At 43.4% G+C, this 17,770-nt stretch overlaps 1 protein-coding gene across 1 annotated transcript; it reads left to right on the top strand.

Moving 5' to 3' along the window:
- The first annotated feature begins 4 nt into the window (after positions 1-4).
- LOC112312226 (L-threonine 3-dehydrogenase, mitochondrial) lies at positions 5-11,612 on the top strand. Its single transcript, XM_024568617.4, has 9 exons — positions 5-142; positions 3,796-3,995; positions 5,550-5,592; positions 6,256-6,326; positions 8,031-8,180; positions 8,284-8,456; positions 9,114-9,204; positions 10,346-10,615; positions 11,216-11,612. The coding sequence occupies exons 2-9, from the start codon at positions 3,812-3,814 to the stop codon at positions 11,353-11,355; spliced, it is 1,122 nt and encodes a 373-aa protein (XP_024424385.2). The 5' UTR covers positions 5-142; positions 3,796-3,811; the 3' UTR covers positions 11,356-11,612.
- Positions 11,613-17,770: the final 6,158 nt, after the last annotated feature.

Genomic DNA, 17,770 nt, shown 5'->3' with positions numbered 1-17,770 from the left:
CGAGGCGGATTTGGGAGCGGCGAGGATAAAGGTGCAGCGCAGGGGGTTTGGGGTGAGGACTTCGTCTGCGCGCTTCGCAGTCTTGTGGCGTACTGTTCCAGCTCCGGCGCCGCAGCGCAGCTTCTCTGCGCCGCTTCATCAGGTCAGTGCGGAGGTGCGCGGATGTTTCCCTGGGGAGCGGCGGCCTCTGTCGCGGGGGGCCCCTAGCCCCGGGTGACTGGATCGGTGTGACCCTGGCGCGGCGCAGCAGATTAACTGCTCGCGGGTGTGACCACGGCTCCCCAGCCATCTACCACGGACCTGGGAGGGATGTTAGCTCCGGGGCTGGGGGAGAGCGGTGCTCTGCTGGGGTCCGCAAGGCGCGACACCCTGCCCCTTCCACTTTTTGGAAGGGCATCCCTATTCCCACTCTTCCCCCACCTGGTCCAGAGAATAGGGGTAGGCGAAGCTCTTCTCTTAAAACCGGTCTATCCAGTCATCTCCCCGGGAGGGTGGGATCCCACACCCTTTTCACTGGGAGTCTTGCTGAGGCCAGAGACCAGTGTGTGGCTCTAGTCCCCGCGTATTCTTGGGTTTCCTCTCCCGGTCAGGTGTGTATTGGAGGAGGGCGACGCCGGCTCCACAGAGCCAGACCCCCTTCTGAGACCCTCTGTAGCTCACGCTTAGATTCGGGATTCTTTTGGATCATCCCCACGTTAAACCCAGGCTTAATCAGCTCATAATGGAGACTTTACGTCGACTAAGCTGCTTGCTAATATGTTTTTCATAGATTAATTTTATTAAATTATTTCAACAATCTGCCCTGGCTAGTGTAGACTGAGTGCCGGCCGGCCTGCAAACCGAGGGGTCACCTGTTCGATTCCCGGTCTGGGCTCATGCCGGGATTGCTGGCCAGGTCTGCATTTGGGAGCATGTGAGAGGCAAGCTATTCATGTATCTCTTGCACATCGATGTTTCTTTCCCTCTCTTTCTCCCTTCCTTTCCTTCTCTCTAAAATAAATAAATAAAATATTTTTAAAAACTATTTCAACAATCTCATTTGGTGGTCCTATCTCATTGTCCCCTTTCCAAGGATGGAGAAAATTGAGGTTTGGCGTGGTAGTGTACGCAGGCTCACACAGCAAGGAGTGGGATGCTCTTCCCCTGGGGAGGGGGCGGGGAGGGGGGTACCGCGCTCGACAGCGGAGGGTGGTGGGGGAGATGCCCCCCTCCGTTTCCTGTTTATCTTCTCTCTTAGGTACCTGTAGAGTGGGGGTGGTGGGAGAAGGGTTTGAAAGTCAATGAAAGTGTTTATTTCCCTTTCTCTTGGTAATTAGTATCTTCCTTACCTTGGGTGGGTCAACGCATCCCGTGAAATGGAGAAAAGATCCCAGCTTCAGGGTTACTGTGAAGGTTAAGTAAGAGTGCCGGAAAGCAGGTGCTTGCCAACTCTCAGTTCTGAGGTGCCCGATTTTTCCATTGGGTCATTACTAATAAGAGGAGACATTGTTATTTAATGACCCAGAAGATTTAAAGCTGAGACTGCCTTACAAGTGTGTTTGACAAGCCTTGTGGGCCCTTAAAGCAGAACGAGAGGTGGGAGAACTCGGGGGAAGCGAAGGCGAGGCTGCTCAGCAGCGTGCCACAGAAGTGGGAGGGGGGCCTGGGGCCCGGGAGTCATCGGCTAGGCAGTAGCTGGCCTTTCTGGGAAAGCAGCCTCACTGCTCTAGGGCCAGGAACCTCCCTTTGAGGGGAAAGGAATGGAGTTTAGAGCAGCTGATCATTCCTGGAAACCCCTGAGACTAGAACGAAAAAGAAAGGCGGCCGTTGCTTGCGTTTCTAAGTGGAGAAAAAAAGGACCAGTTGGGGGTTCACTGGGACAAGGGTTCAGGGGCTTGGACGAGACTGGGTTTGGTAGGCACTAAACTGAACCCTCAGGTCTCTGGGGACGGCACTGATCTTCGCTGGGAGAATTTCCTCGCTCCGCAGCAATGTACGTATGGACCGTTTTTTGCAGCTAGATACTTGTTCTTTTCAATTTAAATTTCATATCAAATTGCGGCTTCAATCACGTACAAAATTGACCGTGTTGACCATTTTTAAGTGTCCAATTCAACAGTTGTGTGTTCATCCTGTTCTGCAGCAGGTCTCTGGAACTTCTCATCTTACAAAGCTGAAGCTACGCCAGTTAATTAAACAGTAATACTCAGTTCCCCTGTCTCCCACCCTTGGTGACTACCTTTCGATGGACTGTTTCTGCGACTTTTGACTACTTTAAATAACACAGAACTCATTCGAGTGGGAAGGCCTTTTCTGACTGGCTTGTGTCACTTAGCATTATGTCCTCATCGTTCATCCATACTGTAGTGTGTGACAGGGTCCCCTTCTTCAAGGTTGAATGAATAATCCATTGCATGTATATGCTACATTTTCTTTACCATCATCTGTCAGGGGCCGGGTGTTTTAAGCTTCATGCTTAATGTGCTGGAGACATTACTTAATACACTATTATTTACTGTCTCTGTGCTTAAGGATGATTAAAGCTAGAAATCTGAGATCAGAAGACAGAAGGAATATTAAGGGAAACTAACAGTACATCCTGAGGGGAAAGTCTTATTTTCTGGGTCTTTAATATTTCAAATTAGAGCTTCTTTTCTTGTTCCTGAAACAGAACTGTCTATCAACCCCACCCTATCCATGATGCCACTGCTGCTTAGGGTTCTGCTGTGGTTACTGCAGATGGGGGTATGTGCTGGGGAACGGGAGAAATTCTACAGTAACCATCCGAGAGAGGTCAGGCTGGGGAGGCGGGGGAGGTGTTGCGTTAGTTCTGGAGGAGAGTCTGTCAACCTGTTTCTTTTCATCCCTTTGTAGTTGAAGTAATGAGGTGTTTGGGGGAGAAAGTCTATTGGACCATCACCTGATCTTTAAGGAGGGACTGAGTCTCCTTCGATAGTGTCCACATACAAATTTAATAACTAGCCTGGCAAAGCGGGTGTTAACTTTAGAGCAGCTGTTCTCAAGGTGCAGTCTGGGGCTCTCTGAGACCTTTCATGGGGTCAGTGAGGTCAAAACTTTTTAAAATAGTGCTAAGATGCTATTTTCTTGTTTCATTCTTTCTCTTACAAGTGTCCAGTGGAGTTTTCCAGAGGCTACATAACTTGTAATGAGCTTTTCCACTGATGGCTAATGAAATGTGTGCTTGTGTAGAATGTTTCTTACAGTACAGATATGTGCATTTTCAGAGATCACCCAAGCTGCTTCTTAGCACTCCTGTGTACTTACTAGCTACCTTGAGTTATACCTGCTGTCATCTCTGACCGCATTTTCTTTTAATAAGTCATGACTTTGAAATTCCTAAGTTTTCCTTGGGCCTATATGGAAAAAACAATAGAAAGTGCACTGGACTTCGGGTCAACATGGACGTGTAGGTAGACATGCTTTGCCTCCTCACCACAAAAAGGAATTACAACTAAATTTCAAAACAAATGACACCCACACCTGTCCGAAGATCAAACTGTGGAAATCCGACAACCACTGTGACATTCGAGCCAGTGGACATCAGCACCGTGCAGTTTCCTACTCTAAACGTCCACCCGCCTTCATTTGCCTGCACTTGGCACGAGGAATGGCTCGTCCCCTTTCACAGGCCCTGCTCCCGCTAGGCTCAGCAGTCTCTCATTCCATTCACGAATCCAAAACTCGGCTCTACTCACGAGCTGACAGCCTTAGTGTTAATCTTGGTTAAAGACTTTATGCTACGAGGGTTTGGGAGAATAAAGGTTAATAATAAACTCAGCTCCTTTTGTCTTGCAGGGTATTTGAAGAGAAAATGCCGGTCATTAGGACACTGCAGCGGGTCGTGGGTCAGATGCTACAGGGCCCTGCCTGCGGCTGTGCGACAGCTGCCCGGCCCCGCCAGCTCCTTGGCACCTCCCCTTGGCAAATTCCAGCAGATGCCAACTTCCACTCTGCCTCTTTCTCCGAGGCTGACCAGCCACGTGTCTTAATTACAGGTTGAGTGTGTGGCTTGATTTTTTTTTCTGTGCAGTCTCTGTGTGGTTGTGTATTTGCTTTTGGAATCTCTGATGTGCTATCAGTAAACATTTATTAATCAGAAACTACCTGCTCCACTCTTTGCTTCCTCCAGAATATTGTAAGTCTCAAATCTTTATTTTGTCACCATTGCCAGTTCTTGGTTTCCCTGCTGTCATTTTTAATTGTCTGAGGAAGGACCTAGGAAGCTAGGGGTCCAGAAACTGCTGCAGAACTTGGTTCCGCTGCCTCATTAGGGTTGACTTGGGAGCAAAGGCTCGTGGAGAGGGAGTGTGCAGGCACAAGAGCATGGGTTCTGGAATCAGAAGCATTTTTTATTGGTCAAACTCCTCAACCTAAACTCGGTGCCTTTCATCCCAAGCAGCTACCGCATGTGTGCGTGTTAGAGGCAGAGGAAATAAGTCAGGGTCTGCCCGGAGGACCTCGCCCCTATCACCTCTCGTCAGCATTCGTCTCACCCTCACCAGACTTGCTCCCCCATCCTCCTCACGTCTTGTACACCCCACCCCTGATTCTGTACCTGCCTCACTCGAAACTTCACTCCCACATGCTTCCAGCCAATCCAAGCCCATCTCTGATTTGATTGACATGTTTTATTTCCTTTTTCTTGCCAGCTTTTCTTCCCTGGCTTGTAGTCATGATCTTATGACATTCCTCACAGTTTGTATACTTCCTTCACTGCTTCCTCCTCTTCTCCCGTGGTGAATGGGTTTCAAGTGTAGTCAGTTTTCCTCTGCATTTTGCTCCCTGATTTGCCCAGCTTGTTTTCTCTCTTGTTTTATTCCCTCCTGCCTCCAGTAACGAAGCACCCTCCAGGACCCATGTGAGCATCGAGGTCCTGTGTTAACCAGTGCTTATGAGAAATCCTACTTTCTATACCTCATTCATTTCTCCCAAATGAAATTTGTGGTTGTGTTCCCCCAAAGTGCTCCCAGCCTCCCAGCTCTCCCATTTCTGTCCATGGCATTTTTAATGCCATTTTGTTGATTTTGATGCCTCCTTGTTGATTCAGTCATCTGCCCTTTTTTTCAGATGATGCCTTGGTTTGTCCCCCTCTTACTCCTTTCACATTCCATCCCAGTTCCGGATGGAGGATGGGGTTCTGGGAAACCCCACCAGAGGTTGATACAAACTATTATATTTGTCTTTGAGTATTTTGGTCCCTGTAGCAGACAACTTCAGAGCCTATGGAATAACAAAGGCAAGGCTGGGGGCCAGTTCCTGGCCCACAGAGCTAGGAGGTTGCCCAGCTTTCTTGTGAGTTTTTTCTTCCTACACCCTTTCTCCCCTCCAGCCACTTTGTGCTAGAGAGACCTTTGCCTCTGAAACTAATGTTACCTGTATTGATTTCTGTCCTCACTTAGAGGAGGTAATTCAATTCTATCAGGCCAACCTGGGGCTTTACCTAATTAGCTAAGATTATAAATATAGTCTTATGCCATTATTATATACTGGGAATAATTGGATTGGTTACATTTGGATTAAAGTTTTACTTTTTTCCCCCCTTCATCCAGGGGGTCTTGGCCAGCTTGGAGTGGGGCTTGCTAACCTTTTAAGGTAAGAGCCCTAACAGTTGAAAGTTAAAATCTGAGTTCTTCAGTAGGAAAGTTTGTCTTTGGCAACATTTAATCTTTTCTCTCCCCTCTAGCCCCTGACTATTTTTAAGAGACCTATCTAAAGTGGCTGTTTCGAATACATTTCATTTTGCCTGTTAATATCATAGACGCTGGGGCAAGTCTTTGAGTCAACAACAGCTCCCACGTTGGTCCTTTGCCCAGGCTTTTCTCACTTAGAGTAAGACACATAGTTCCAAATGCATCACTTGGGTTTTAGATGTTTGGGGCAGAGGGAAATATGTGTAGAAACTGGCAAGCAATAGTGTGGGATTTAGAGAGGGTGGGATGAAAGGATAAGAGCAAGGAGAGAAGAATGAGGAGGGAGAGGTAAAAATTCAGGGGTACAGGAAGACACTGGTGGCAAATACAGGGATGATGACGGAATGAGAGGGGACAGAAGGAGGGACTGTGAAGAGGGAATGGGCGGCAGGCCTGAGTGTGGTCATAACTGAGGGTGTGTGCATTTGGGGCGAAGGGAGAAAAGACGCAAAAATAGGAGAGGTGGAGGCTGACAGGAAATTGTAGTTCCTATTTGAAAGATTGTGTTCATAGAACCAATTATACCCTAGGTGTACCAACCCGTGTGTGTTGATTCTCCCTGTAGGAAACGATTTGGGAAGGACAACGTGATTCTGTCTGACATAAGGAAACCCTCTGATCATGTGTTCCACAGCGGTAAGAGATCCGTATGCCTCGCTTTCGTTTTTATCCTCGTTTCCAAAGTGCAGTTATTGGAGCAGTGCGTGGAATCAGTGTGAGCAGCCGCTCAGAACCAGGCTCGGAGTTAAAGAAAGAGACACTATTGAGGCACAGATGTGTCACTTAAAAACACGTCATATTTTTGGCCCCAGCAGTTCTATAAACTGTCTGTAGTGACACTGCTGTCTGTGTGAGTGTTACCAGCACAGGAGTGTTCTTCTGAACGGGGAGGAAAGTTTGGGACTAATATCTTCAAGTATCATTTGGAGCACTATTTTTGGAATAAAAACTTTGATTCCTGTCTTTTTGAGTTTTTATTTACATTCTTGGTTCAGAGAGCAAGCAAACAAAAGTCAAATCTTGTAATAACGAAAATGAACTTCCAAAATCTGGAGACGTCAATCCTCATAGGTCACCACACTTGCTCTGAAACTACTGTGCTCTCTCTCTCTCTCTCTCACACACACATACCGAAAACTCCTCTAGCCAAGTTTCCACTGACTCAGAAAAGCTTTTATAATGTCTTCTAGTCCCTTCTGGTTCAATACTGTCCTTTTGCTGCTTGTGGTGGGGAAGAGCGGTAATTTGCTCTAAGTGGGGAAAAACTGGCATTGAACAAAACCAGCTCTACCTCTAAAAGTAACCGGGTACAATAAACTTGTGATTTGTGGTTTTCTATACAGTGATTTTCAACCCTTTTCATTTCAAGGCACACATAAACTAATTACTAAAATCTTTGACATACCAAGATACATATTTTTTGCCACTCTGACAAAAAAATAGTATAATTTTGATTTGTTCACACTAGGTAGCTATTGTTGAGTTGGCTGTTGTAATTTTTTTAAAAAAGATTTTATTCATTTTAGAGAGAGGAAGGGAGGGAGAGAAACATTGATGTGCAAGAGATACATCGACTGATAGGTTGCCTCTCACAGGCCCCAACTGGGGACCTGGCCTACAACCCAGGCATGTGCCCTGAGTGGGAATTGAACCTGTGACCTTTTGATTCACAGGCCAGTGCTCAATCCACTGAGCCACACCAGGCAGGGCAGTTGTCATTTTTTTATTTGACAGTGTAAGGGAAAAGTGGTCAGTGCCTCTGACTAAATAGTAAGGCATTGCATGTTTTAAAAATTCTTGTGGCACACCGGTTGAAAATTGCTGCTGTATATGATGGATGGTGCTTTGCTTTGGATTTTAAACCCATGTCTCTCTTTTTAAAATATGCAACTTTTAAGCAGAGTGAAATCACTCTGCCTGTGGGGTTGGTGTTAGCAGTGCTGACTGGAACCAGCCACCTGGTTGTGATCATGTTTCTTTTCACCTACTCTCTGATCCTGGCACGTTCTTAACCTCTCCATGCCTCAGTTTCCTCCTCAGTACAATGCATCTGCCTCAAAGGCCATGTGAGAGCTAAATATACAGAAAGCCCTTCAAACAGTGCCTGCCAGCCTCAAGTCCGGTGTAAGCATTAGCTGTTACCAGCTGTGAGGTGGTTGCAGTTGGTGATTCTGCCATTAAAAAAAAAAAAAAGAAGCCAGATCATCCCCGAGAGGTTCAGTTACCCAGTGGGTACTAAGGAAATTCACAAGTCAGGGTGAGTTGTGAGGGAGAAAGGACCCTTCGGTTTTTCAGACCCCAGACTTCTTTCTTCCTGTGGTTTCACCGTCTTCCTTGTAGGCCCGTTTGTATACTCCGACATTCTGGATTACAAGAGTCTTCGGGAGATTGTGGTAAACCACCGCATCACCTGGTTGTTTCATTATAGCGCTTTGCTCAGTGCCGCCGGAGAAGCAAACGTGTCCTTGGCAAGAGCCGTAAATATCACTGGTAAGTTTCTGGATCTTGCCCAAAGTGACCTGTTTGTCAGTTTTTCCAGTTCCTCGGTGAGACTTTTCAGACTGTCTGGTGACATTACTGTCTGGTGTTGCAGGATTGCATAATATTCTGGACGTCGCTGCAGAACACAACCTGCGATTGTTTGTGCCCAGCACAATTGGAGCTTTCGGACCCACTTCTCCCCGGAACCCAACCCCCGATCTCTGCACTCAGAGACCCAGGACCATCTACGGGGTGTCCAAGGTCCATGCCGAGCTCATGGGAGAAGTACGCAGGGCTGGGCAAGATGACTCTGTTTCCTTTTCTCTTTGGCCTCAAACATCTGCTGATTTATCCTTAGGGGGAGTTCCTCTTTCACTATCCCAGTCCCCGGAAGTGCTCGTAAACTGGTCACGTTTGCCAAGTGGCAGGTACAGATAGTCCTCAGCCACATGGTACCACTCAATACTTCCTCAGGGCCCCTCAAATGGCATTTGCTGCCCATTGTATTTGCTCCATTCTTCTCCCATTATTGGTAGTTGTTGATAGTAACTTTCAAACTTTTAAAACTTCAAACATCTTGGCTTTATTTTTTTATACTCTATGTCTTTATAACTCTAGCAAATTTAGTTGGTGTCTGATCCTTCAGCTGATATGTCACAGTGGTGGCCCTCTGGTCACCCCCTGTCCTCTCCTCCCCAATGCCACATGGTGTAGGGCAATGAGCAGGGACTCCCTTCCAAAGAAAGGTTGGAAATCCCTACTGTGGGCTGATTTATTATTTATCGTGTTGATGTATCCCCAGAATAATGAGTCTTTGAAGATAAAAACTGAAGGTTTATTTGTTAAAGAAAAATGATATTTCAGAAAAAGGCTACTGTTTTTCTGTATTGCTCTATCCGATTTAAAAGATTATTTTTAAAGTAAGTTTTCTCTTTTCTGTAGTATTATTATTACCGGTACGGGTTAGATTTCCGATGCCTGAGATATCCTGGCATCATTTCAGCGGACTCCCAGTGTGGAGGAGGAACGACTGGTAAGCGTTGTTTCCTGTTTCTTTTGTCTGTAAGATTGACCCTCTGGGCTGTGAGACGGGATGGTGGCGATGGACCTGTGTAGCCGTCTGCCAACTGGAGTTTCTGCGTCTTGTCCGGGAAGTGTGTCTGAGCAGCTCGATGATCCCTATTGACTTCCACTTGTGAAGGGCAGTTCGTGCGGTGTTGTAAATGCACTTTGGGCTCAGCCACTGGGTGCACAGTGCCAGAATCAAACAGATAATGTTCTAGAACACATTTGTCACCCACAATGTAGGAAGACGCCAAGTAAGAAATAGCCTCTTTTCTTTGACTACGGGCTTCGTTTCTTAATACGGACAGCTCTATTAAAATGCCGTCTACACATTGCACTTTTAAAAGGAACATAAGCCTTATTATTACTATTTCTAACTTGGACTCAAGCATGCATTATATTTCCTAACTCCTACATTAGAAATCCTTCCCATAGGTGAGGGGTCGTCCTGAGATACAATATAAAAGGTACTTGATAAAATCTGAGGGATTTTAAAAGAGGCTTTGGTTTTTGTTACTTTTAAAAAGCTTTTCCTGAGTGGGGTGCTTCTCCAAGTATTCACCGGGGACCCCTGGGCATCCCTGAGACCCTTTAAAGGGGTCCAAGAGGTCAAAACTATCATATCAATATTAAGACATTACCTGCCTTTGTCGCTCTCCTTTGCAAGTACAGTACACTGTGTTTTTCAGAGGCTACGTGACGTGTGATAGCTCAGCAGACTGAATGCACAAGCAGATAGGGGACTTCAGTTTTTCCTATTAAGCCAAACAGTAAAGAGATTTTCAAAACATAAAACATGCTATTCTTCTCACTGAATTTTCTTTTGATTGGAAAATATGTTCTTTTTTATATAGAGTGTCATACATATTTATATATCAGGGTTTGTTATTATCATTTAAAAATGTAGTAATATTTTAAAATTTTTCTTTTTCTGATATAGTAAATACTGATATAATGCACATTAATAAAACCTCTTTGGGGGTCCTCACTGTTTTTTTAAGAGCAAAAAGAGGTTCTGAGACTAAAAGGTTTGAGAGCTACCGCCTTCATCCAAGAGGCTCACTCCTGATTTTGTTCCCAGAAGACCCACAGACAGGATTCTCTTTCAGACTACGCGGTCCAGATTTTCCATGATGCTGTAAAGAATGGCAAATTCGAGTGCAACCTGAAACCCAGCACGAGGCTCCCAATGATGTACATTGATGACTGCCTCAGGGCCACCCTGGAAGTCATGGAGGCCCCGGCCAAGGCCCTGTCCATGAGGACCTACAATGTCAACGCCATGAGCTTCTCCCCCGAGGAAGTGGCCCAGGAAGTTCTCAAGCACATACCAGGGTTCCAGATCACGTACAACGTGGACTCTGTCCGACAGGAGATAGGTTGGTACTTCATTGCAAACACCTCGAAACCAAAATTAGGTTTCATCGTGCACTGTGAGTCCCTTGAGGCCATAAATAGTGGAGGATAGAAGGAGCATGGTGCCCTCCCGAGGGTCCTGATGCATTCTGGGGGAGGAGCTGTTCAGCCAAAGCCCGCAGAGGCTGCAGTTTTGGGAAGTGACATCTAAAGTGAACGGGATAGTTTCGTTCCAATAAAACAGCTTGTCAGCATTGCACTGTTTTACAGTTTCAACATAAAACAGGCAGACGGTATGAAAGCAGCCCTGGGTTTCCAAATGCTGTAAGTGTGCCACTCGGTAGCCCTGAGCCCCTTTGAGTATAAGATTCCTACCTTATGAGTTTGTGTGAGATTTTAGTAATGTGTAGGGTGTGACAGTTCACAGTGCCTGATCGTAGATGTGTGATACAACCTTCTAATCTAAGGGTGACTGTATGTGAGTCATAGCTGCTCTGATCTGCTCAAAGGGGAATTTCTTTCGTGGTACCTTGTATGAGAGACCTTTCTATAACATGTTCTAGACTGTTTTGGCAATGGTAGAGCCTGTGAAACTTAAGCTACTTTTCCATATCTTTTCCTAGCGGATAGCTGGCCACTGAACTTTGATGACAGCAATGCTCGGAAGGACTGGGGATGGAAACACGATTTTGACCTTCCAGAGCTGGTGACGACAATGTTGAGCTTCCTTGGTTCCGATAGTAGAGTTGCCCGAGCTAACTGAAGGCCTCAGAAGGAAGAGCTCGTGCATCCCGGACAGCTCTCAAGGCGTGACCATAGACAACCAGGAACCTAGATTATCTGCAACTGAAGACCTAATTGGACTAAATTTGGGTAGCTCATATTGAACTGCTGGACGGAGAATTGAGTTAGCTTTAGCATTTGCAAAATGCTGTTGTTTTGGTGGCAGGACCTCTGAATCTTTGCTGTTTGCCTAAACTTGCCATACACATAAACTAAACACACCTATCACAGAATGAAGACTTGAGTCATGCTGGTTTCCATTTCCTTAATTAAGATGAAGTGACCATTTCTGGGAAGGTGGAAGTATGTGACGCTTGTGTTTAATTACATTTAATTTAAATATCGCTTCTGAACCTCTTGTTCTCTTGACTAGAGACCAAAACTTACATTTTAGAGACTATCAAAGATGGTCTAAATTTAAAAGCACTTCTTTACTATCCCATCAGAACATAAAACACTGGATGTTTTTTATATTTATCCCATGTTCATTATGTTCAAGAGCTTTTAACACTTTCTGCCAAGATTAATCACTTCTCATTTGTTTTTCTGAAAGAAGGTGTATCTGTAGGAGTTGGAGGATAGCAAAGACGATGGAACTGTTTTGGTTGCCTTCCTGTTAGTGAGCTGAGTGGTAATTAGCAGGAGTATAATTTCCTTCCTTGGCAAAGTCGGTCTCCCAGAGGAGCTTGTCTAAATATACAGGTTTCTGGGCCTACCCCTTGAGGGTGACTCAGTAAATGGAGATGGGAATCTCGAAGTGCCACTAGTTGCTCTATTGTAGCTCCAGCTCACTGGTGTAGACCAATTCCAAACACTATTTTCTAAAGAGAACTTTCCGTTAACAGCCTTTTTTATGCACTCTTAGACTGAGGCTTCAGAAGAGGCATTCTAAAACCCCTGAAGCCATTACAGTGTAAGTCCATACAGATTTACCTTTTTCCAGCGACCTCTGGATATGCTCCATGTTTACGTGGAAAGTGAAGCCGCACAGAAGAATCATGGGTATATTGGACAACAGCTACTGAGGATTGAGAAAGGCATTTGTAGTGTGTGCTTATTGACAAGGCTGTGTATTTGGAATTTTTAGCTGCTAGATGTACATGTGATTTTTTGGGGAGGCATAACTGGATTTCAATCTTAATGGAAGAACTTGTAGATAATTGAATTCTTAGTCATGTTGATGTACTTTTTTTCCTATGTGATATAATTAAGCTAGTAATGGTGGTTCTTTTTTTTTTTTTTTTTTTTTACAACTTCATTGAGGTCTTTCATATACAGTAAAATTTAGTATACATATTTTTTCATTACATTCACAGAATTGTGCAACCATTACTATAAACTAATTTTCAGCTATTTCAAATCCCATGAAGAAATCACGTCTTAGCCCTGTGTACCCTAGGCAACCATAATTTACTTCCTATGTCTGGATTTGCCTGTTGTGGACATTTCACATAAGTGGAATCATGCCGTGTGTGGTCTTTTATGATTGGCTTTTTAATTTAACATAGTGTTTTCAAGGCTCGTCCATGTCGTGGCACACATCAGTCCTTCATTCGTTCCATCACTAAACAGGGTTCCATCGTGTGGAATAGCCGCCACATTTTGTGTGTCCCCACATCAGTCGAGGGATATTTAGTTGCACCTTTTTGTTATGAAAATGCTATGAATGTTTGTATAGATAATTGGGTTTAGAAGCTCAGTTACTTCTTACTGTTCAGTTTGACAAACAATCCTTAAACTCTCTTTAGTCTCAGTTATCGTGAAGGAACAGAAATTATTTTTTTCCTTCCATGAGAAGGGAAGAAGCAACTGACTTGAGTGACCCTCCGACTCTTCAGTTTTTCCACTAGGTTCCTTGGGCAACCTGGAAATTGGGACTCCTTGCAGGGATTTGTTCTAGAATGGCTACCGAGTTTATGAATCTATAAATGCACCTCTAGAAGTACTGCAGAGAAGTACAAAAGAACAATGACTCCTCTGAATTACACGGATGATTCTTACTCACTGACATCTTTGCATTCTAATTAAGACTAAAATGCAGTCTCCCTTTCTATCTGGTGTACATCTTGGGATCTGGATGACTCCTTGTTTTACTATAAAAAGCTTTCCTTTCTGTTGGGAGAAAGGGTTTTTATGGTTAATTTAGAAATGACCTGAGAAAGGTCATTTAACCACAATTTTTTTTTTAATTTTAAATAAGAAAAGGGAGAATACAAAGGTTGACTTTGCTCTTGTGTTTTTCATCCTGACGATTTCCACAGACCACCAATGTGCTTATTTGTTTTGCTAACGTGTTTTCTGGGTGGCACTGCCCCAGTGTGCCTTTGCGACCTTCCCAAACAGCCACAGCCTAAGGGCTGCCAACAGGGCGTGCTGCTCCCAGTGGAGAAACGGGCCCTGGGCAAGGAGTGCTGCTGCGCTGCTCTGGACACTCGCCGTGGAAGGGGGCGGATGCTGACAGCGATTTTTAACTTAGATTGATGATGTGTTACTGTACTTCATGGTGAGGGCAAGAAAAAAACATTTACATGTTTTCCATTTAAAAATGTTTCTATTAAGAATTTAAACAACTTGCCCTGGCTGGTGTAGCTCAGTGGATTGAATGCAGGCCTGCAAACGAAAAGGTTGCCAGTTCGATTCCCAGGCAGGACAGATGCCTGGGTTGTGTGGGCCAGATCCCCAGTGGAGGGCTCATGAGAGGCAACCACACACTGATGTTTCTCTCCCTCTCTCTTTCCCCTCCCCTCTGTCTAAAAATGAATAAATGAAATCTTTTAAAAAGAATTTAAGCAACTAAAAGATATAATGAAGAAAAGCTGTCTTTTTCTCTAAACTCATCAGCTGATTTTAACATCCTATACAACATAGTGTCAGATAAGTCAAACCTTTTTAAAACTGTGAAATCAGTGCTAAGATAGAATTGTCAAGTTTGGGAACAGGATCATTTGCAAGTTTTGCCACCTAACACTCTACTAGCTGTTTTTTAATATTTTCATCCATTCTTTTCAGATGTGCTATAAGTAACTTAAATGTAGTTTTAACATCTATCATTTAAAAACAGATGCATCATCTATTGACTGGATGATCATACTTATGTAGTGAGTCCACTATTTAATTGCTTTACTTAGCAGCCCAGCAGTTTCATTACTAGGTCAAAGGGTAATAATAAAGTGTTTATTAGAATAAATAAACACTTTATTTGCCTCTTAATTTTATGTAGTTAAATTCCTATTGAGAAAGTTGAATTTATTTGCAATAGAATTCTGCTCTAATATCAACTCCCTTTCTCTTGGTACATATTTATTTAGCAAGATATGTTTTATATTTATTTAAAAGTTTTTAAAAAGATTTTGGGAATATAGACTTTATTTTTTGCTGGGGAATCTTTTTTAAATTTAATTTTCAATTACAGCTGACATTCAATATTATTTTGTAATAGTTTCAACATACAGCACAGTGGTTAGACAATCATGTACTTTACAAAGTGACCCCCTGGGTGCTTCCACTACCCACTGGCACCATACACAATTGTTACAGTGTTACTGACTATATTCCCTGTGCTGTACTTTACATCTTCATTTGCTGGAGAACCTTAAGATTCTAATTGACTTTTATCCAAAGAATATGAAAATACTAATTGAAAAGATATGCGCATCCTTCTATTGATTGCAGCATAAATTAACAATAGCCAAGGTACGGAAGCAACCTAAGTGTCCTTTGACAGGTGAGTGGATAAAGAAGATGTAGTACTATAGATATCCTCAGGTAATATCACTCAGCCAAGAGAAAGGGTGAAAGCGTACCATCTGTGACAACGAGGATGGACATTAAGGGTATTATACTGAATGAAATAAGAGGGAGAAAGGCAAATACCATGATTTCACTTATACATGGAATCTGAAAGAAACAAAACAAAACAGGAAAAAACCATAGACACAGAACAGATTTGGTGGTTTCCAGAGGGGAAGGGGAGAGGGATTGGGTCAAACGGGTGAAGGGGCTCAGTTGTGTGGTGACGGACGGCAACTAGACTTATGATGCTGATCACTGGGCAGTGTACACAAATATTGAATTACAATGTCGCACACCTGAAACTTCTATACAAGTACCTCAAGAACTAATGAGAGAAAAGCAGATCTCAGGCTAGTCTAATGGTAACTTTAAATCAGTGCATTGTTCCCATAAGCCACCCATCAGACAATCCTAAATTTAATCACATTTTATTAAGATAAATTAGAGCAGTTGCTTTTTTGAAATAGAATAATGTCAATTTTTATCATTTTAATGGCATGCATGCTCAGCTATAAAGGGTCTAAATTGAAAAGCAATGCCTCATCCAATGAGGCATTGCTCTTCCAATGTGAAGATTCTCCCCCAAACCATTTCTGCCCAACTTAAGCATATAACTTTCATCGAGGTAGAGGAGATGGTGACATATATACCTTTAATATTAGGTATTTCAAATGTGTTCATCCATTAACTAAGAAATGAGCTTCCCTCCCCCTCACATTCGGGTTTCATGAATGTCATTCAAACACTAAATCCACTTTTGACATTGACTGTGTCTAACACATCAAGAGCAAATGATATTTTCTTCAAACTTGTTTGAGATGCAATATTTATTTTAATCCATGTGTGATGCTATCAATGGAAATTTTGCTCCAAACTGCAAGTACCTCTGTGCATAACACCAGGGCATTCAAAACCCATCCTGTGACTGCCACACCATCACTTACAGTGTTGCTGTCGATGATTTTCCAGTAGCACCCAGCACTCAAAATCGTAGCTTTCTGATTTCAGGGAGCATTAGCCAATCTGTTCATTTTGTTCCTTCTTTTCAGTCTGTTCTACCGGCACCTGGTATTAGCATAGCTGAGGGGTGTCTGAGGCTAATCATACGTTCCCACAAACAGCATCCTGTTCAGATTATCAGTAGTGCTTAGGGTGCTATAACGACATTGTGCTGGCTCATCTATAAGGTGAGCCCCTGTAAGGGGTACTTTTGGAAAACAAATTTGCCTTATGTTGGGGCATGTGTGATATGTTTTCTACTGGGAAATTTGTTTTAAGTCCTTAGGGAAAAAGGTTATCTTTTTTGATTGGTTAACAAGGGATAATTAAAATTTTTCATTTTAACCAGTTCTTTCTTTAAATTTAAGTGTAATTCTCATGTAAATTCAGGAATCTAAACTATGTGGATTACTGAGAGAAGTTTAAAGGGAATTTGTAATAGATACGAATTAACCAGAGTTAGTCCCACTCCCTCAAGGATGTGGTTTCCCGTTCTTTCCCCATTCAAGGCACCCAGAAAATATATCACTAAAAACAGAATTTAAAAATTGCCCTGGCTGGTGTAGCTCAGTGGGCTGAGCACCAGCCCAGGAAATGAAAGGTTGCCTTCAATTCCCAGTCAGGGCACATGCCTGCGTCGTGGGCCAGGTCCCTAGCTGGGGGTGTGCGAGAGGCAGCCAATTGATGTTTCTCTCACACATCGATGTTTCTCTGTTTTTCTCTCTCCCTATTCCTCTCTCTAAAAATAAATTATTGAAATCTTTAAAAAAATGTCATTAGAATATGCCATTATTTGTAACACTATTCTTTTTATGTTCCACTAAGAAAGAAAATCTTTTTAATTCAAGTCAATGGTTTCACATTACTTAGAATTTTTATTTTATACCTTATGGAGGGACTTATTTAGACTTCACTAGACATAGGTTTTTATCACTCTAGCATACAGAAAAAGAGAAATAGTCAAATGCTTGTTCGGTATAATACCTAAATCTTCGGATCTGACTTTTCTGAGCCACTTTTTGACTCACTTGTTTCTTTTTATTCTACCCATTGTTATTCCCTGTGTCAATAAGAGTGTTGGTGATAGAGCATTTCTTAAAAGAATTCATAAAAACTAAAAATCAACCCTGACCCCTGTGGCTCAGCTGATTGGAGCACTGACCCACAAAGTAAAAGGTCACCAGTTCAATTCCCAGTCAGGGCACGTGCCTGGGTTGCAGCTTCAGTCCCTGGTCCCAAATGCCGATTGGTGTGCATATGGGAGGCAGCCGATCAATGTTTCTCCCCCTCTTTCTACCTTACCCTCTTTCTAAAAGTAAATAAAATCTTCTAAATTTAAAATATATATATATATTTTAAATATTGTATTTATTTATTTTTAGAGAGAGGGGAAAAGAGGTATAGGAGACTGTTTTGCATGGCGTGAGCCCAGCTCCCACTCAGAAAGGCCAGTGGGGAGCAAGGTCCAGCACACAGGACCCACGCCCATGGATAGGTTCTCCCCTGGGGAATCAGGCCTGCATTGTACCTAGGCCACTATGAGGCTTGCTTTTGCTAAAACTCCCCCACCCTGAATTGAGGCAGCAAATGTTTACTGCATATCT

Source organism: Desmodus rotundus, chromosome 9 (assembly GCF_022682495.2).
Source record: "Desmodus rotundus isolate HL8 chromosome 9, HLdesRot8A.1, whole genome shotgun sequence".
In the NCBI taxonomy this organism is placed as follows: Eukaryota; Metazoa; Chordata; class Mammalia; order Chiroptera; family Phyllostomidae; genus Desmodus; species Desmodus rotundus.
This window is presented reverse-complemented; position numbering and strand designations above follow the sequence as displayed.